This window comes from Somniosus microcephalus, chromosome 10 (assembly GCF_052327205.1).
Source record: "Somniosus microcephalus isolate GS21.2 chromosome 10, FLI_Smic_1.0, whole genome shotgun sequence".
In the NCBI taxonomy this organism is placed as follows: domain Eukaryota; kingdom Metazoa; phylum Chordata; class Chondrichthyes; order Squaliformes; family Somniosidae; genus Somniosus; species Somniosus microcephalus.
This window is the reverse complement of record NC_140996.1, coordinates 66,542,833-66,564,839: the sequence shown is the minus strand read 5'-3', so window position 1 is coordinate 66,564,839 and position 22,007 is coordinate 66,542,833. Positions and strand designations below refer to the sequence as shown.

At 46.4% G+C, this 22,007-nt stretch overlaps 1 protein-coding gene across 1 annotated transcript in view; it reads right to left on the bottom strand.

Moving 5' to 3' along the window:
• Window positions 1–22,007, bottom strand: part of LOC147111533 (UDP-glucose:glycoprotein glucosyltransferase 1-like) — a 680,288-nt gene that overhangs the window by 468,411 nt on the left and 189,870 nt on the right. The window contains exons 9-10 of the mRNA XM_085999896.1: window positions 21,443–21,543; window positions 146–245 (exon numbers count right to left, since the gene is read on the bottom strand). Of these exons, the coding sequence (XP_085856022.1) occupies window positions 146–245; window positions 21,443–21,543 (201 nt within the window). The remainder of the gene's footprint in view (window positions 1–145; window positions 246–21,442; window positions 21,544–22,007) is intronic.

Genomic DNA, 22,007 nt, shown 5'->3' with positions numbered 1-22,007 from the left:
TTCCATCCGCTATTCTGACTGGTTATGCAGAATTGTGGATGAATATATACTACAGAAGGCTCCTTTTTTTAAAGCATTAGCACATCATAATGTAAAGAGAAAATACTTTTCGGATGAAATGTGTAAATATCACTTATCTCAGTACCTGGCTTTTATTGGGAAATTCTGACTAAGGTCTCGCATTAACTTCAAAGCATCATAAACAGGAGCAGAGACAATGCGAGCAGCTGCCTGGAAACTTAGATCTGTAAAAGAAAAAATACTGGGTAAAAAGACGGTAAAATGTTGTTTACATCCTATACAGTTTTCACCTATCAAAAAGAAATTCTGTAGATTAAGCCCCTCTGATAGTCTTATTCTTGAATACATTTGTGTGAAATGTATAATTCTGTTTGTATTTAGAATACATAGAATTAGAAACATTAAAATTCATCACAAAGAAACTAGCTACTGGAGTCACTGGGGACAATTTTCAGCAGGGCGATCAGGTGCTAAAGATCCTCCAAGGTGGCCAAGATAGAGCCTTGAGCTGAAACACCAGTTTAGGCTGCGTTTATCGCAAGACGCCATCTTAGTAAAGGAGTTGATGCGTGCGCTAGGAACGGCCGCTTGGAGGCGCATTAAGGGGCTGCTTGCCACTTAAAATGCCTGCCAGCACTGATTAAGGAGGCTGCACTGCATTTTGGTGGCTACTGCTCGTCCTAATAACCTCTCCTAACAGTGACCAGCTGTTTGAGAGTAACCAAGGCATTGATGTGGATTTCACGTGCTACTTAAAGGGATACTCACGATTTCATGTTCACTTGCAGCTGGAGCTGTGAGGAGGACCTCTGAAACACATCGGGAGATTTTCTGCAACATTTTGTCACCACTTCACCAATGCTCTAGCAACATTTATTCGGCAAATTCTCTGAAGACTTCACCTAAAAAGAGTAACTGCTGTGCTACTCCACCTTATAGGAGTCACCAGGAGAAAGGGAGTGCTTGGTCATGGGCATCTTGCTAGGGGTCCTCCTTGGTCCGGACGAGGAATTGGAGGAGGACATGAGGCCAGGCAGAGCAGCACCAGCTGCTGCAGGAGAGGGGGACAGGAGGGCGAGGTGGCGTCCTTCCCCCCTGCGGGTGCAGGATATCAGTCCTCCTCTGGACCTCCTCCACCAGAACCTTCAGTGCCACGTTTGAGAACCTGTGCATCCTCTCCCTCCATCCGAGCCATCCTGCAACGTGCTGCTGTGTGCCAGGCAGCGCACTCTACACCTTCAATGGCAGTGGGTGCGAGGAGCCCACTTATTCTGTCCACGAAAGTTGAGTCTAATCAGCACTTGAGTGCTAAACCTGCAGGTGTCTGGTTTAGCATCTTCAGGTAAATTCTAATTACCGGAATCAGCAATTAGGACCAAAATTTTGTGCTAAATCCAGACTTTCAAACAGGCATGTCTTATTAACACAGGGCCCATTTAGTGCCTGTTTTCACCCTTTGGCCAAAATAACCCCCACCATCTTTACCTGCTGCTGCTGAAGGTCAAAAGCAGAAGTGGAGCCTCTGCTCTCTCTCAGGCTATTGCCTCCGTTTCAAAACCTCCCAATATTGGCCCAGATATTCCGATCGCAGGCCTCCAGCGGGCGGAGGACTGCGATCTGGAAAAATCTGCGCCCTTACCCGAGGGCTCCTGGGACGCATACAATTCCGGTACTGGGCCTCTTCAAACTGCAAGCGCGCTGGGCCCACGTATCCCAGAGGCACAGGTAGTTCGCAGCATCCCTGGGGTCACATGGGCCATGGAGAGCCAATCACAGAAGGGAATCGCCCTTCATACATTTGACAGGAAGACCTGTCAAATATATGAATGGAGATCACCCCCAAAACATAGTAAAACTGTAAATAATTTTTTTTTTTAAATCACATTTTTAAAATGACTTGAAATTACAATAAATTAACTATTTTAAACAAAAATGTATATTTTTGAAAAAAATAATTAAAGCTTTTTATGGGGCTAAAAATAAACTTACCTTTTTTAAAAGTATTTTTAAATGATAAATCAGTGAAAAAACATTTTTTAAACTTTTTTCAACTCTTATCCTGGTAAAAGCAGGCCTTACGCCTGCTTTTACCAGGTGTACGAATTGTAAGGGTTTTCTGCAGGTGGAGGGTCTCCAAAAGCGGAACTATCCGCCCGCAGAGGCCCTTCTCCAGGGCAGCCAGAGAATTTGTCAAGTTCATTGTTGACAGATCGGAAATGCCGGTTTCCAGCGCATGCCCTGTGCATGCCTCAAACCGGCATTTCCGATGTCCCTATGGGTGAGTACACAGCACGTACACACTCGTAGGGATCGGAATATCTGGCCCAATGTTGGTTTGCTCACATTGTCCATGGTATCCCTGCAACTGACAACTGGGGTTATAATTGCTTTTCCTGACAGTATAATGGATTGACTCAGCACTTAAACTTATGTATTATGGGTTGGTGATTGTCTGGTAGCAATATATTCTATCATCACCAACCTAAGCGTAGATTTTGAGGGTGATAATTTGTTCCCTACCACCAAACCAGGATAGCATCTTGGATCAATCAAGAACATTTTTCTCCTCATTACTTGCAGGGAAGGGGGCAAGGAAGAGCAGAAACAGGAAGCAAAAAAAGTTAGACATCAGGCTTTCAGCAGCGGCGCCATAGCTGAGAGATTAACCACTGTAGTGCATGCTATTCAAGGTCAGGTGGCTGAAAGGACATCAGGCCAGGCCAGGTTGGCAAATGCAGAAAGGCCAGGACAAACATAGAGAATGAGTGGGCCAGTTCTGATATGCAGAAACAGAGGGGTGAGAGGAACCTGGGTTTGGGCCAAATGGGTGCAGATTGGGGCCTGAACTTGCAGAAGAAAAATACATTTTAATACATGCAAAAAATAATTACAAAATAGAAATTAAAAAATTCTCCTTACTAATCATGGAACACAGACCAATGTCGAGTTACTTGCAGATGAATTCAGTAGAAATCAGCGACAAAAGAGTATTATTGAACAATTAGAGGCAGTATTAAAAGGAATGGACAGTGTTAATTATGGATGTTTTTATGTTGCTTATGTCAACTGGAATGAAGGTAGCAATATTTCAAAATGGGGAAATTGAATTTATGAAGTTAAAGGAAACTGCTTCTCAGCACAGCAAGCATACCAATTCCAATTTCATGTTTAATATTTAATAGGGGGTAGATGCTTTTGGGAGATCTTCCTGGGTCTACGGCTAGGCACACTAGATCACCTGGGTGCAGCTAATATCAGAAAATTAGGCAGGACAAAGCACACACCGGTAAAATAACTGCCCTCTTTTCCTCCATCAAGATAAATGGAGGAAAACTGTGGGTTTTCTTTATAGGCCGCGCTCCAACCTTCCCAATTTTGAGGATCGGACTGGGTTCTGCTGTGATGTTCTTTCCCTACTCAGTCAAATAGTCTGCTGCACATGTGGAACCATACCATACCCCAACATAAATCAACATCTTCTGAAGAGGAAGGGAGAAAATTGGAAAATGAATGAAATCAAAAGCTTGTATAGGAATAACAAGGACATATATTAAAATAGACTGCATGAGATTTCAATGAAAAATCTAAAAAAGGTCAAGCAAAATGCCTCAATGGCCTTTTCTCATTCCTTCCATCTGTCCTTATAAATAATGGTTAGAGAATTGCTACTCAATCAATATAATTTAGATGCCTACAAAATCTAGTCCAGTTCCATTAGTGCCATCACTAAAGCTTTATCTTTAAGGTCCTGCTCCCATTAAGCTGCTATACAATAAACTAACAGAGCTCTGACATGTTGTCCCTATTACTGAGTTTCTATTGTTTTTCATTATAGATGAGAGATAGTGAGATAGAGATAAGTGAGATAGGCTAGATGAAAAGACTTCAAAGGAGGACAACAAGGATAATGAAGGACTAGACAACCTGATGTCCTGACAAGCTGTTTTTGGACTGCTGAGCATCTTTGTCTTCATCTCTCTTTTTTTCTCTCTGAGAATGTTGAAGGCTGTGGCAATCAGATGCCAATCAGTACTCCTACCAGATATCTATCTGTCTTTCTAGCTATATTATATATTATCTTTTGTGCACAGCACAGTTCGAGTAAATGTAACACTTGCTGTTACATGGGGGGGATTTTTCCAGGGGATCAGTGGGTGGAATCGGTGGCAGATCGGGTGGAAAAGTGTTTTTTTCTGACAGCGGGTCGGGACCCCGCTGTCAATCCGCCACGTTTTTTAATGTCGGGTCTGTCATCGCCTTTTTCAATGTCGAACCTGTCAGCGCTGAGCGGGCGACCCAATTAAACTCATTATTGCCTAGTTGACAGATCATTAACAGGCTTTTTAAACTTAGCTTTTCACTTTAACTTCATGGCCACGGAGATCATGCAGTTCGGGGACCACGGCTGTCAACCTGAGGCAGGAGTTCAGTGGCCATTGCTCCAGCTGATTACTTGACAGCTTCAAATATACAGTAAAAGCTCCCACCTGACAGATCATCACTTTCCACAGTCACAAGCTGTTTCTCAGTCCATTTCCATCACTCTCCATCCAGTATCACCTCTTTGGAACAACTCTCTTACCACTGACAGAATGCTTCTGTCATCTCTGCTTCACCTGCCATCTATTCCATCAACATGGGTACCCTTTATACTGTCTCACCTTGGTCCTCAGAATCCGACTAAGATGAGCCCCAACACTAGCAGCACCAGGCACACCAGCAGCACCAACAACACCACCAACCTTCTCTGCAATCACCTGATGCTGCACAGGACAGAGGGCATCAGCACCCAACCACATTGCTGCCCAGGAGGCCAGGGATGGCCTCACCATGGCCAGATTTACTTCACTTGACGTTGTACACCCTGGTGCCAGTGTGGCACTACCCCACACCAACACCATAAAGCATCCCTACAATGTCTAAGCCATTCCTTTCACACTCACCACCATTGCAGGGGGTACCGTTATGTCTCACCATTCACAGCAACTCACTAAGCCACTTCCACAGGAGCACACAAATCTGTCCAAGAACACAAAGGGGGGAATTTTATCAATGGTGGCATGTTGGGGGCGGGACTGCTGGTTGTCAGGTTTCTGTCCCACCCCCAACGATGTCCGGCCAACCCATGCTATTTTCCCTTGATTGACCTTGTTAAGCCCGCGGGCTTAGCAGGCCAATTGAGGGAAAGCCGGTGAGAGAGAACGTCAGCATATGATGTTTCATCCGTCAAAAATTTTTGACAGATGAGTTGTCATCGTTTGACAGCTTTGAGAAGCTGTCAAGCACTGACATTCTCTGTTGTTTGGTGAGTCCTTGTACTCCAGACTCACCAAACCTCTTTCCTGAGCAGAAATCAGATGGCTGTTGCATTGGAGAATGCAGCAGCCATTCTGTCATCTCTGCCGTGGAGATGAGGAGCCTCCGGATCCCCAAGGGTTGAAGCCTGCAGGAAGAAACAAAGGTAAGTAAACTTTTCACTCACCTCACATACTTACCTCTCCACACTTGCACCCATCACTCACCTCCACAGCGCACTATTCGACCCCTCTCACCCCCGCAGACCCACTGCTCGTCTCGCTGACCCTGGCGGGGTTTCCCGACGTCGGGAAGCCCGCATTTGTGTTGGTAAAATGAGGATAAGCCTCTTAACTGCCTGTTAACTACCTGTTAACAGGCAGTTAAGTGGCTGTAATCCCCTTCCCGTCTCAATGTATTGAATATTATGGGGGTGATTTTGCCAGCCCTGGGGAGGCGGGTATGGAGCGGGACTGCCATGAAAATGGCAGAATTTGGGGGAGGGTACCAAACCCACCCCTAACCCGCCTCCATGCCATCTTCCCAGGAGGCGGATTGCCGTCCCGCGCCGGGTCCCGTCTCCTTGGAGGCGGGAAGGGATTAAAGCCTATTAACTGCCTGTTAACAGGTAGTTAACAGGCAGAAAATAGGATTATCCCCTTTTTGCCCTCACAAGTGCGGGCTTCCCGAAGGCTCCAAAACCCGCCAGCTCAGCGAGGCAAGTACTGGGTCCGTGGAGGTCGGGGGTGCAAAAATGTGCTGTGAAGGTAAGTGATGGGTGCAAGAGTGGAGAGGTGAGTATCTGAGGTGAGTGCAAAGTATTTTTAAAAGTGTACTTACCTTTGTTTCTTCCTGCAGGCTTCAGTCGGCTTGTATGTAGAGAGTCTCGCACCTCGGTGTTGCAGATGAAAGATGGCCGTTGCATTCTCAGATGCAACAAACATCTCATTTCTGTAAAGGAAAGAAGGTTGATGAGGTCTTGTATGCAAGACCTCATCAAACTGCAGAGATTGTCACTGTTTGACAGCTTCACAGAGCTGTCAAACGATGACAATTCATCTGTCAAAAATTTTTGACAGATGAAACGTCATACGTTGATGTGCTCTGTAACTGGATTTCCATTAATTGGCCTGCTAAGCCCACTGGGGGCTTAACAAGGTCAATCAAGGGAAAATAGCATGGGTTGGCCACAAATCGATGGAGGTGCGACATCGACACGACAAGCAGCAGTCCCGCCTCCAACGCACCACCAGTTTCACCCCCAAAGGTTTCAATGTTTGACAGCACATTAACAGAAGCTTTACATGAACATTGGATAAAACACCCAAGTGGCTATCCTTGTGTGTTGTTAGTTGATATGATTGCACTTGGATGAGGGTGAGTGTGAGGGGTGGCTAGTGAGATGGGGAAGTGATAATGTAGATAGACAGAGGGATGGGTGGAGGTGCAAGGTAAGTTGGTGTGAGTAAGGATGTGAAGGGGTAGGGTAGGGAAGGCAGAGTGATGGGAATGTGATGAATGGCACAACAGGATGAGGTTGAGTGTGGCTTTGTACTAATGTTTCGTGATCTAATGAGATCATTTAAAGGTTTGCGCCACTGCACCCAGGTCCTTCTGATGACATCTCTGCTTGTGCCCTCCTGTGCAATGTGCAACCAGGCTGTGTTGGTCTCCTGAGGAGGTGTCTTCCACCCCTCAGAAGGGAAGAGGACCTCCCTGCGTGCTCTGACTCCCTCCATAAGCATATAGAGGAAGTCATGGGAGAACCTTGTTGCAACCCTGCACCTCTGTGCAGTCATTGTCAGTGTTTGCAGCACCTCACTGCTGTAGAACACTGACAGCACAAATGTCAAAATAAAGTTGAGTATGGTCCCTTTAAGAAAACCAGCTGATGACGCGTCATGAAATGACATCACCAGACCCGCTTCCTCTAATTGGCCTTGTTAAGCCCGCCCAGCGCGATTCCAAGTCCTATCAAGGGAAAGTCGTTTCACAGAGTGGGTTGGAGCCAACAGTGGGGTCGGGACCCGCCACCGACATCGCCCAGGTAAGTAAAAACGCAGCCAATAAGTCCATCATATTTAAACCTACCTGACTTATTCTAGGTCTGGTCCTCCCAACTGCCACTGTGGGTCACTGGCACCATTCTCAATGGCCTGTAAAGATTAGGCTTCTTGCCTAACATGAACTTCTGCTGCCTCTTTCCACTGACCATTACCCGTTAACCTTTATACTGCTGCCTCTTTCCACTGACCACTATGCTTCGCTTTATACTTGCCACTCCAAGTGCCCTCTTCCAACTCGATGATCAATTCTTTGTTGTTTAAAGCAAATAGTGTGTTCACACTATTTGATACAGTATAGGCGCGCTAATTGCGAAATAATCGAGAGCCAGTTTCCAGCTCAGCGCAGGAAAACCAGCTCTCAAAATGATTTAAAACTTACATTGGAGGGGAGCAGGATGAAGACTTACAGTCTCCAGTTCCCTGCATCCCTTACCACCAAAAATACTGCCATACCCCAGGCCAAATCTGCAAGGATTGCAAACCTCCTTAATAAACCTAGACCATTGCCCCGCCATGCAGCCAGCCCCAAAATCGTCCCACACCTCAGATGTCCCTCTGCCAGTACCTCTACACACCAGTACCACCTGTCCGCATTCTCAGATCCCAAACTCCCCTTTCCAATGTTCGAAGAATTCATACATACCTTGTTTTTAAAAAAATGTTACATTTTACAAGAATACAGCAGATCAGAGATGTCTAATCCTTACAGGCTATTGAGAATGGTGCCATTGAGAGCTCAGACATACAATGGCAGCTGGGAGGACCAGACCTCGAGTAAGTCATGTGGGACGAATAAGTGAATTATGGGTAAGTATAAGAAGTAGAATTCCACACCCAGGGACCCCAACATTCTATCTCCTGCTCATAATCCCCACCATACCCCTTGTGTTGCTCCTAGCCCTTAATATTCCCTCCCACATCCCATGACCCCAGCCCAATACTTGCATACCCCAGTACCCCCATCCATGCTCCCAAATCATGCTACAGCCACCTTAATGCTCAGACCCTAGGATCTTCCTCCTAATGCTTTCAGATCCCTATACCACTGCCATACCCAACATCGTCCTCCCACCACTTCCACAATCTCAGTACTCCCACACCTAGCTAGTCTATTAATACTCCCAGATTCCACCACCCTTTCTGTAGTGTCCGCGTATAAATAACACACGGACTGCAGGAGAACGGTAATAACAGGTGTTTACTGAACAGAGAGTATGCTGGAACTAACTGTACAAATTACTACACGGTGTTATATACAGGTGTGGTCACTACTGGTACTGCAGTATACAGGGGGTGTAAAAGATAGTTCCTCTCTTAAAGGTACATACATTACAATTCCTCCCCTTTTAGATAAACAGTACATAACATTCATTTAACAATTAAATAATAACTAATTACAATTACAATTTTCTTTGTACTATATACATCAGCTGAAAGTAATCATTTATAAATTCAGTCTTTGAGGAGGCTTCCTGATCCTGTCTGGAGTATCCTGTTCTTGCGGCGGGGTCGATTCTGGCTCATTGTCATTGGTTGGTTCGTCAGCTTCCAATACCACTGATTCTGAGGTAGACGCAATCTGTACTTCGGGTTCATCACCAGGTGCGTATGATCGTGGCATGGGTTTGACTTGTTCCTGTGACTCTAGAATCTGGTCAGCATGGCGTCTCACGATGCTCTCTCCAACGTCCACTGTGTACATTAGTGGTCTCTGCTGTGTGCATATCGTTCCTGGCTGCCATTTTTCTGTTCGGTAGTCGCGGGCCAAGACTGGTTGCCCTATCTTGAAGCTCCTGGTTGGCTTCTCATTGATGTGCTGGAATTGCTTATTCTCAACATCTCGTCTTATGTTTGGTTTGAGCAAATCCAGGCGACATCTTAACCTTCGGTTAAAGAACATCATGGCTGGAGCTTGGTTGGTGACTGCATGTGTCGCATTCCGGTAAGCAAACAAGAAATTATCCACCTTGTGTTGCAGTGGTATGTTGTCGTTATACATCGCCTTTATTGCTTTTTTAAAGGTTTGAACAAACCTCTCAGCCAATCCATTTGTGGTTGGATGATATGGGGCGGATGTGTAATGCTTTACCCCATTATTCCTCAAAAACCTCCGGAAATCCTCGGACACAAACTGTGGTCCATTGGCGGAGCAAATCTGTTCTGGCAACCCATTCCTGGCGAAGATGGTCCGTAGGACTGCAATAGTTTTCTCCGTGGTGGTGGAGGACATTTTGATGACCTCTGGCCATTTTGAATGGGCTTCCACGGCGATTAAAAACATTGAGTCCATAAATGGACCAGCAAAATCAATGTGTACCCGTTGCCATGGAGATGAGGGCCACTCCCATGGGTGTAGCGGGGCCTGTGGTGGAGCGTTTTGGACTTTCTGGCATCCTGTGCAGCTCTTGGTCATTTCCTCGATTTCTTTATCAATTCCCGGCCACCACACAAACGCCCTGGCTAGGCTCTTCATTTTTACCCCTCCCAGATGACCCTCATGAAGCTTATTGAGCACTCTATCTCTCAAATTGGGTGGAATTACCACTCGGGATCCACACATCAAGGTCCCCCGGCACACTGACAGCTGTTCTCTCCTTGGCGAGAATGCTGGCAACAGTGAGTCGCCATGTGCTGGCCATCCCTTCACCGTCAAATCATAGACCAGAGAGTGTGTCGGGTCATTTCGGGTTGCCTTCTCTATACTTGAGTTTGTAACAGGTAGACATTCGACTATGGTCGAATGGAATATCTCAACAGGGTCCACTGCAGGTGCTTCCTCCACCATAGGCAGCGGCAGGCGAGACGGCCCATCAGCGTTTCCATGCTGTTTCGTGCCCTTATACTCGGAGCATCGGACCTGTGAGGGGGCATTGACCAGCGGCAGAGCTTAAAAGCGGCGGCAGTTGCGAGGTGAGGCCCGATCAGAGCATCGGACCTGTGAGGGGGCAGTGACCGGCGGCAGAGCTTAAAAGCGGCGGCAGTTGCGAGGTGAGGCCCGATCAGAGCATCGGACCTGTGAGGGGGCAGTGACCGGCGGCAGAGCTTAAAAGCAGCGGCAGTTGCGAGGTGAGGCCCAATCAGAGCATCGGACCTGTGAGGGGGCAGTGACCAGCGGCAGAGCTTAAAAGCGGCGGCAGTTGCGAGGTGAGGCCCGATCAGAGCATCGGACCTGTGAGGGGGCAGTGACCGGCGGCAGAGCTTAAAAGCGGCGGCAGTTGCGAGGTGAGGCCCAATCAGAGCATCGGACCTGTGAGGGGGCAGTGACCGGTGGCAGAGCTTAAATACCGGCAGTTGCGAGGTGAGGCCCGATCAGAGCATCGGACCTGTGAGGGGGCAGTGACCGGCGGCAGAGCTTAAATACCGGCAGTTGCAAGGTGAGGCCCGATCAGAGCATCGGACCTGTGAGGGGGCAGTGACCGGCGGCAGAGCTTAAAAGCGGCGGCAGTTGCGAGGTGAGGCCCGATCAGAGCATCGGACCTGTGAGGGGGCAGTGGCCAATTCAGCAGCAGAGGAGAGAGGTAAAAAGTAATCCAAGTGTGACGTCACCAGGAAGCAGGTGAGTGATTGATTGGATTGGTTGGTGACTATTTCTATCTTTCTCCTTTTCATTACAAGCTTAAATTCGGAAGTTTTTTTCTAGGGTCTCTATGGTGTAGTGGGGACAGCTGGTAAATAAGCGCCCTACAGTATATCTTTAACTGGTTGTACTTAATAAGGCCTTTCTGGTGCAGAGTGACTGTTGGTAAACCATTTAACTGGTGTAATTAGAGGGATTGATTTAATTTAAATCCAATTAATTAAAGGGGATATTAGCATCTAAAATCGGGTAACAATAAAAAGTTTAATTAATTACATAGAATGGAGCAGGTGATGTGTTACTGTTGCGAGATCTGGGAGCCGGTAGACCCCATTGAGGCTCACGGTGATTACATCTGTGACAAGTGTCTGCTGCTACAGGATCTCCAGCTCCGTGCTGATGAGCTGGAGTCTGAGCTTCAGACACTGCGACACATCAGGAAGGGGGAGAAGTACCTGGACTCAGTGTACCAGAAGGTGGTCACACCTATGAAGTTAATTAATTCAGATGTAGCACATGGCCAGGGTCAGGACGGTGTGACTACAAGCGAGGCAGGTACGGGGATCCAGGAGGTAGTGTTGGAGGAGCCGCAGCCCTTCCTCTTGGCCAACAGGTTCGAGGTTCTTACTCCCTGTGAGGATGGGAACAGGGACTGCGGGGAGGATGAGCAACCTGGCCACAGCACCGTGGAACGGTGGGCCATTCAAGAGGGGGGAGAAAATAGAAATGTTGTAGTGGTGGGGGATAGTATTATTAGAGGGATAGATAGAGTTCTCTGCAGCCAAGAGCGAGAGTCCCGTAGGCTGTGTTGCCTACCCGGTGCCAGGGTTAAGGACATCTCCTCTGGGCTGGAAAGAAACTTGCAGTGGGAGGGGGTGGATCCAGTCGTCGTGGTCCATGTTGGTACAAACGACGTAGGTAGGACTAGGAAGCCGGTTCTGTTAAAGGAGTATGAGCAGCTAGGGGACAAATTAAAAAACAGAACCTCAAGGGTAATAATCTCTGGATTATTACCTGAGCCATGAGCAAATTTGGCTAGGACAAATAAAATTAGAGAGTTAAATGCGTGGCTCAAAGACTGGTGTGGGAGAAATGGGTTTTGCTTCCTGGGACACTGGCACCAGTACTGCGGCAGGAGGGAGCTGTTCCGTTGGGACGGGCTTCACTTGGCCAGTGCTGGGACTAGAGTCCTGGCGGATCATATAACTAGGGCTGTAGAGAGGGCTTTAAACTAACTAGTGGGGGGGAGGTTCCTAGAGAGCAAATAATAAAAATAACAACAGAGAAGGTCATAGACTTAGGTAGCAGTGGGGAAATTAAAAACCAGAGTGTGTCAGGAAGGGGCAGAAGGTATGGAGTAAAAGGTAAAGTAATAAAAAGGGCAAAAGCAGGAACTAAGTGTCACAAAACATATTTGAAAGTTCTCTATCTGAATGCACGTAGCATTCGTAACAAAATAGACGAGTTAATGGCACAAATAACTACATATGGGTATGATCTTGTGGCCATTACAGAAACATGGCTGCAAGGTGACAATGCCTGGGAATTAAACATACCAGGTTATTTAACGATCAGGAAGGACAGGCAGGAAGGAAGGGGAGGTGGGGTGGCTATGTTAATGAAGGAAGGAATCACTGTAATACAGAGAAATGATATTGGGTCAAAAGATCAGGATAATGAAACAGTTTGGGTGGAGATAAGGAATAATAAGGGGAAAAAAACACTAGTGGGCGTAGTCTATAGGCCTCCGAACAGTTGCAACTCGGTTGGACGGAGTATCAATCAGGAAATAGTTGAGGCTTGTAATAAGGGAACATCTATAATTATGGGGGATTTTAACTATCATATTAATTGGACAAATCAAACTGGGCAGGGCTGCCTTGAGGATGAGTTCATTGAGTGTATTAGGGATGGGTTTCTTGAGCAGTATGTAACTGAACCCACCAGGGGGCAAGCAACCTTAGATCTGGTCCTGTGTAACGAGACAGGATTAATTAAAAAAGTCCTAGTAAAGGATCCCCTTGGAATGAGTGACCATAACATGGTTGAATTCCATATTCAATTAGAGGGTGAGAAGGTTGGATCTCAAACAAGCGTGCTAAGCTTGAATAAAGGAGACTATGAAGGTATGAGAGCGGAATTGAGTAGAGTGGATTGGGAAAATAGATTAAAGGGTAAGACGATACATGATCAGTGGTGTACATTTAAGGAGTTATTTTACAACTTCCAAAAAATATATATTCCACTGAAAAGAAAAGGGTGTAAAAGAAAAGACAGCCATCCGTGGCTAAGTAAAGAAATTAAGGATAGTATTCGAATAAAAACAAGGGCATATAAGGTAGCCAAATCTAGTGGGAGGATAGAGGATTGGGAAAACTTTAAAAGACAGCAAAAAATAACAAAAAGATTGATTAAGAAAGGGAAGATAGATTATGAAAGTAAATTAGCAAAAAATATAAAGACAGATAGTAAGAGTTTTTATAGTTATATAAAAAGATAAAGGGTGGCTAAAGTAAATGTTGGTCCCTTAGAGGATGAGACCGGGAAATTAATGGTGGGAAATATGGAGATGGCAAAAACACTGAATGAATATTTTATATCAGTCTTTACAGTAGAAGACACTAAGAATATCCCAACACTGGACAAACAGGGGGCTATGGGGGGGGGGGAGGAGCTAAACACGATCAAAATCACTAAGGAAGTGGTACTCGGTAAAATAATGGGACTCAAGGCGGATAAATCACCTGGACCTGATGGCTTACATCCTAGGGTCTTGAGGGAAGTGGCGGTAGGGATTGTGGATGCATTGGTAATAATTTTCCAAAACTCCCTGGACTCAGCAAAGGTCCCGGCAGACTGGAAAACTGCTAATGTAACACCCTTATTTCAAAAGGGCAGTAGACAGAAGGCTGGAAACTTTTGACCGGTTAGCCTAACATCTGTGGTAGGTAAAATGTTGGAGTCCATTATTAAGGAGACAGTAACAGGACATTTGGATAATCATAATTTAATAGGACAAAGTCAGTATGGTTTTATGAAGGGGAAGTCATGTTTGACAAATTTGCTGGAGTTCTTTGAGGAAGTAACATATAGGGTGGATAAAGGGGAACCAATGGACGTAGTGTATTTAGACTTCCAAAAGGCATTTGACAAGGTGCCACACAAAAGATTATTGCTTAAGATAAAAAATCACGGGATTGGGGGTAATATTCTGGCATGGATAGAGGATTGGCTATCTAACAGAAGGCAGAGAGTTGGGAAAAATGGTTCATTCTCAGACTGGCAATCAGTAACTAGTGGTGCTCCGCAGGGGTCAGTGCTGGGTCCCCAACTCTTTACAATCTATATTAACGATTTGGAGGAGGGGACCGAGTGTAACATATCAAAGTTTGCAGATCATACTAAGATGGGAGGGAAAGTAGTGAGTGAGGAGGACATAAAAAACCTGCAAGGGGACATAGACAGGCTAAGTAAATGGGCAGAGATTTGGCAGATGGAATACAATACTGGAAAGTGTGAGGTTATGCACTTTGGCAGGAAAAATCATAGAGCAAATTATTATCTTAATGGCAAGAAACTGGAAAGTACTGAAGTACAAAGGGATCTGGGGGTCCTGGTGCACGAAACTCAAAAGGTTAGTATGCAGGTGCAGCAAGTGATTAAGAAGGCCAATGGAATGTTGGCTTTCATTGCTAGGGGGATAGAATATAAAAATAGGGAGGTATTGCTTCAGTTGTACAAGGTATTGGTGAGACCGCACCTGGAATACTGCATACAGTTTTGGTGTCCATACTTAAGAAAAGACATACTTGCTCTCGAGTCAGTACAAAGAAGGTTCACTCGGTTAATCCCGGGGATGAGGGGATGGACATATGAGGAGAGGTTGAGTAGATTGGGACTCTACTCATTGGAGTTCAGAAGAATGAGAGGCGATCTTATTGAAACATATAAGATTGTGAAGGGGTTGGATCGGGTGGGTGCGGGGAGGATGTTCCCGATGATGGGTGAAACTAGAACTAGAGGGCATAGTCTTAGAATAAGGGGCTGCTCTTTCAAAACTGAGATGAGGAGGAACTACTTCACTCAGAGGGTGGTAGGTCCATGGAATATGCTGCCCCAAAAAGCTGTAGAAGCTACATTACATAAATTTAAAACAGAAATAGACAGTTTCCTAGAAAGTAAAGGGAATTAAGGGTTATGGGGAGCGGGCAGGAATTTGGACATGAGTCTAGGTTCGGATCGGTCATGGCCCTGTGGGTGGCGGAGCGGGCCCAGGGGCTGTGTAGCCTGATCCTGCTCCTATTTCATGTGTCTAATTCTGTTAGATTCAGGAGATAGTTCTGTGATAGTAGATTGGCGGTTAGGATCAGATCAGCCATGATCTTATTGAATGGCGGAGCAGGCTCGAGGGGCCGATTGGCCTACTCCTGCTCCTATTTCTTATGTTCTTATGTTCTTACTCTATTTCGTATTGATGTGCCCCTAGAAAAAGGGACCATCTTTGCAGCCGTTGCGCCGTCATCACCGGAACGCCCTTCTTTGGGTTAAAAATGGAGACAAGAGGCTGGTGATCAGTCAGTAAGGTGAATTTCTGCCCGTGCAGATAGTGATTGAATTTCTTCACCCCCCACACCAGGCTGAGGGCCTCCTTGTCAATCTGGGCGTAGTTACGCTCGGCTGAGGTTATCGAGCGTGACGCAAAGGCTATTGGCCTCTCTGAACCGTCAAGGAATTTGTGCAGCAGCACCGCTCCAATGCCGTAGGGAGACACATCACATGCCAACCGAATCGGTAGTGTTGGGTTGTAGTGGGCCAATACTTCTTTGGAAGTGATTAGGCATTTACATTTCTGAAAGGCACGCTTACACTCATCACTCCATTTCTATGCTACTCCAGTTTGCAGCAGGGCGTTCTGTGGGTGCAGAATTGTAGACAAATTTGGCAAGAACTTATGGTAGTAGTTCACCAACCCGAGGAACGACCTCAGTTGCGACACATTTTCCGGTGTTGGGAGCCTTGACTACTGCCTCAATCTTGTCTGGGGACTTATGTAACCCCTCTTCAACAATCACGTGGCCACAATACGAGATTTGTTTCCTGAAAAACTCGCATTTGGGGCGGTTGGCTCGTAGCCCATATTCTTGTAATCTAGTGAGCACCTGCTCCAGGTTGGCAAGGTGTTCACTGTCATTTTCGCCCGTAACCAGGATGTCGTCCAAATAACACTGGGTCCCCGGGATCCCTTGCAGGACTTGTTCCATCGCCCTCTGCCAAATAGCCGGAGTTGAGGCTACCCCGAATACCAGTCGGTTGTACTGGTAAAGACCTTTGTGAGTGTTTATCGTGAGGTATTTTCTAGATGCTTCTTCTACCTCCATTTGTAGATACGCTTGGGCCAGATCAATCTTCGTAAAGCGTTTCCCTCCAGATAGTGAGGCGAAAATATCTTCTATCCGCGGAAGTGGATATTGTACTGTGTGAAGGACTGGGTTCACGGTTACCTTAAAGTCCCCACAGATGCAAACCTTCTTCGGCTCCCCAGGCGTGCTGCTCAATGATTTCTTCATTACAGGAACGATGGGTGTGGCCCACTCGCTCCAGTCCACCTTGGACAGCACACCCGAACGCTCCAGACTCTCCAGCTCTGCTTCAACGGCTGGGCGGATCGCATACGGTACCGGTCTGGCCTTAAAAAAATTTTGGGTTTGCGTTATCTTCAATTTTTATCGTTGCCGTTACGCCTTTTAGAGTCCCAAGTCATTGCTGGAACACCTCTTTCGCATCAGTTAGAATTTTTGACAGTCGTCCAGGTGTGACGTTGTCATCCTTTTTGTCAGCCACAGTTAGCGCCTGAATGGAATGCCAATCCAATTGTATTTTTCGGATCCATTCACGTCCCAATAATGGTGGTCCTCCATCTTGTAGTATATATAGATACAGTTTCTGTGTTTCCTTGCCGTTGTATTTAACGGGCACCCTTATTTTTCCTCTGGGGTAGACTTTTTGCCCCGTATCTGTCTTCAAGACAATGGACGTGTCCTTCAAGGGTATGTGTGAGAATAGCCGCTCGTAGTCTCGTCGATTCATGACTGTTAGGGCTGATCCTGTGTCCAATTCCATCTTTACTTGGGACCCTGCTATCATGAGGGTGACCCAAATGGTTCGGTGATCCTCCTTTACGATCACGTTGTGTAACTTTAGACAACTTAGTCTCCTGCTCCCGGAGTCATTATCACTCTTCTGAACTACTGTCCGTCATCTTTTGTACTTTCTTGTACTGTTCCTTAGTAGTTCTTTTAGTGTTGGTTTTCTTTCCCGACCTGCAGACTCGTGCTATGTGTCCCACTTTTCCACATTGCCTGCATACTTGGTCCTTAAACCAGCAATCCTTCTGGTCATGGGTTGTTCTGCCGCAGCGATAGCACTTTTCTGCTCCATATGCCATTTCATTGGTGCTATATTCTTGCGGTTTCAGTTGTATTTCCGCAGCTCCCCGTGCTGTTGCTTCGTAGGATACTGCAACGCTGAAAGCCTTTTCTAGCGTAAGGTCCTTTTCCGAAAGTAGTCGTTTCTGGGTTCCTTCACTCTGGAGCCCGCAGACAAACTTATCCCTTAAGGTATCTGCCAGTCCTGCTCCGAACTGGCAGTGTTTCGATAACTTGCGTAGTTCCGTAAGATAGTCAGCATTACTTTCGTCTTTGTGCTGGTTTCTTTTATGGAACTTGAATTTTTCTGCTATCAGCAGCGGTGTAGGGTTTAGATGTTCCTGTAAGATATTGACAATCTCTTCAAAGCTTTTCTCCATTGGTTTAGCTGGGGTAACTAAATTCCGCAATAGGCCGTACGTTCTCGCGCCCATCAAATTCAATAATACCGACGCCTTCTTTTCATCGGCCACCTCATTTGCCTTGCAGTACACTTCAATTCTTTCCACATACGTGGTCCAGTCTTCTATTTCGTTGTCGAAAGCAGTGATGCTGCCACTCTTCGGCATCTTGGGTGGTTTAAAATGGCGCCTCCCGCGCTTTTCCTTCTTCCCCAATGGATTAAAATGGCACCTCCCGCGCTTTTCCTTCTTCCCCCGCTGCTGCCAACGCTGCTCCTAGCGTTCTAAATAGCAATGGCGGCGCCCCGCGGCTTTCTGCGCGTCTCTCTTTTGTTAATTAATTTTCTTAGTTTTATTCTTCTTCGACGCTGTCCACTGCGCGTCTCTTTTCCTTCCCCCTTTTTTTTTCTTTAACGCTGCCCGGCTCTTGAGCACCGGGTGCGCTCCACCCTCTCTCTCTTTTTCTTCCCGACGATGCTGCTTGGCCCCCTTGCAGAGCCGCTCGATCGAGCTCTAGCCCGCCGCAGTCCGGGAAGGGTCAGCGCACTACCTGCTACCAGCCCGATTTGCTGGAATACCTTGACTAGAGAACCAAGCCCAGCTCTCCACAGCCTCCCCTGCGATTCTCTGAACTCCGATGGATCACTGGGCGGTTGCCCGCGGTCGACGCCCGTTGCTCTGGCTTCGACCTCCAAGAAGCTTCTTTTCAGGGATGGATCCCCATGAGGTAATGCAGTACTGCAGGCGAGTTCGAACCTGCTCGTCGCCACTGTAGTGTCCGCGTATAAATAACACACGGACTGCAGGAGAACGGTAATAACAGGTGTTTACTGAACAGAGGGTATGCTGGAACTAACTGTACAAATTACTACACGGTGTTATATACAGGTGTGTTCACTACTGGTACTGCAGTATACAGGGGCTGTAAAAGATAGTTCCTCTCTTAAAGGTACATACATTACACGTTCATTTCTATGACATTCCACTATCACCTTCCTGGAGCTCCCAGGCCCCTCTCAACACAAATACTCTTCCCCCTCCCCATGCCTTCTACTAATTTAGAACATTTTCCCTACAATCTTCTTGGGGGGAAAAAAAGCGTTAAAAAAATTGAGTAAATGGCTAAACAAACATAAAATCATAATCAAGGGCATTGCTTTACAATTTCCACAAAAATATGGACAATTACAAATTCCACACCCTAAAATACCGCCAATACCCCTAGAATATTGTGAAATCAATGTAATTTGATTTATCCAATCACCATAAAACAGTGGCCCTGATAATACACTGTACATTATATTGCATAAAAAGGGCTGCTGAGTCACAGTAAGCAATGTCATCTGCTGGTAATTATTTCACGGTGTTAATATTTTTAAATGGATATGGACTGTATCTATGGAAGAATTCTTATATATCTTATTTTTAAAAAGTTACATTTTGTAAGAATACAGGAGATAGTGAGTGAAGAAGGACTGGCAGAAAAGGTTTAACACAAGTCAAACTAAAGCGGCAATAATTCGATGACATGAAAAGTGTCTGGGTTCAAGAAACAGAGACAACACTCTTGTCTTTTAAATTTATATACTTCCCCTTCCCATTTTTCAAACATTTCCCCTTCTATCCCACCACACATGCCAGAGCTCTTGATTAAAGATGGCAAATGAACCAGTTGTAGACTGCGGCCAAACCTGCTCGAGATGGCCACCAGCAGGTGCAGGGTAGAACAGTCTGAGTTGACTGTCTCTTATTTCTCCGTGTGGGAAGACATCTGGTATCCCCCCAACAACCTAACTGAGAAAATAATCATGGGTTTATGACAGGAATTAAGCCACATGTCCTGCCACTCCATAGTGCAATATGTTGGAACAGCAATACATCACATCGCTGGACTGCAATGAAGGTTGAAATATCTAGATTTTCAACCAATGCAGTGTTATATGGATTTCATGGGCACATTAACTTTTTGAGGATTACAGTAACACCCAGTATCATGAAAACAATGTGCAAGAGATTGCATTGCTTCAGAGATTTACTCCGCTGCCATCTTTCTGGAATGGGAAGAGATGAATTGCAATCCTGCAGTGATTTATGATTTGACATAAAATTCAATTGTGTAAAAGGATGCAAGCCTGCAGGTCATATGGTTGAAAGATGCATAAAATAAACTTCTTCAAATCTGCTCCACAACTTTTAAGAAATCTTTTCACAATAACCTAATTTTTCTTTCACTTCTCCATAAAAAAATATCTACTGGGACATGCAGAGATCTAAAATGATCAAAATACATTACCTTAGATTAGAGATCTTGTTGGTCTATTAGACATTCATGAAATAAAACCTGTTTTTATAAGGCAGTCACCAAAATGATTACTGTACCATAATTTAAGTCCTGGTAGCAAAGTGTTGAACGCTCCACTGGCTGGAGACATACCTAGCACAAAGGAAGATGGTTGTGGTGGTTGAAGGTCAATCATCACAGCCTCAGGACATCGCTGCAGGAGTTCCTCAGGGCAGTGTCCTAGGCCCAACCATCTTCAGCTGCTCCATCAATGACCTTCCCTCCAACACAAGGTCAGAAATGGGGATATTCGCGATGACTGCACAGTGTTCAGTGCCATTCACAACTCCTCAGGTAATGAAGCAGTCCATGACAGCATGCAACAAGACCTGGACGACGTTCAGGCTTGGGCTGATAAGTGGCAGGTAACATTCGTGTCACATAAGTGCCAGGCAATGACTATCTAAAATAAGCGAGAGTCTAACCACCGCCCCATGACATTCAGTGGCATTACCATCGCCGAATCCCCCACCATCAACATCCTGGGGGTCACCATTGACCAGAAACTTAACTGGACCAGCCACATAAATACTGTGACAACAAAAGCAGGCCAGAGACTGGGTATTCTGAGGTGAGTGTCTCACCTCCCGACTCCCCAAAGCCTTTCCACCATCTACAAGGCACAAGTAAGGAGTGTGATGGAATATCTCCACTTGCCTGGATGAGTGCAGCTCCAACAACACTCAAGAAGCTCGACACCATCCAGGATAAAGCAGCCCGCTTGATTGGCACCACCTTAAACATTCACTCCCTCCACCACCGGCGTACCGTGGCTGCAGTGTGTACCATCTACAAGATGCACTGCAGCAATTCGCCAAGGTTTCTTCGGCAGCACCTCCCAAACCCGCGACCCCTTCCACCTAGGACAAGGGCAGCAGGCACATGGGAACCCCACCACCTCCAAGTTCCCCTCCAAGTCACACACCATCCTGACTTAGAAGTATATCGCCGATCCTTCATCGTCGCTGGGTCAAAATCCTGGAACTCCCTCCCTAACAGCACTGCGGGAGTACAGTCACCACACAGACTGCAGCGGTTCAAGAAGGTGGCTCACCACCACCTTCTCAAGGGCAATTAGGGATGGGCAATAAATGCTGGCCTTGCCAGCGATGCCCACATTCCATAAACTAATAAAAAAAATCATAGACTGCAAGACTACATTCCTGAAAATGCACTTGATTTAAAAAAAAACACAAATATGGTAATGCCTTTTGCTTCCCTTTTGTAACAAAATGTCATATTTAAGCATTTTTCATACAGCTGCTTTTAATAGATTGTCCAACTGAATAAACACTGACAGAAGTTGTAAAGAATACCTTGAAGCTCCCACACTTTCAATGGTGCCATGTCGTTAGTGCTTTCAATAAGATGTTTTCTTAATTCCTTTAGCTGGCCTTTTAAGTCAGGATATAGGTGCCTGTTAAAATAACAGCGTAAGGGTTACACAGAGGGTGAGGCAGAGAGGGAAGGAGGAGGGTGTGGGGATGGGAAGGAGGAGGGTGTGGGGATGGGAAGGAGGAGGAGGGTGTGGGGGTGGAAGGAGGAGGAGGGTGTGGGGATGGGAAGGAGGAGGAGGGTGTGGGGATGGGAAGGAGGAAGAGGGTGTGGGGATGGGAAGGAGGAGGAGGGTGTGGGGATGGGAAGGAGGAGGAGGGTGTGGGGGTGGGAAGGAGGAGGGTGTGGGGGTGGGAAGGAGGAGGTTGTGGGGGTGGGAAGCAGGAGGGCATGGGGAGGAAAGGAGGAGGAGGCTGTGGGGGTGGGGAGGAGGAGGAGGCTGTGGGGGTGGGGAGGAGGAGGAGGCTGTGGGGAGGAGGAGGGCGTGGGGGAGGGAAGGAGGAGGAGGATGTGGGGGTGGAAGGAGGAGGAGAGTGTGGGGGTGGG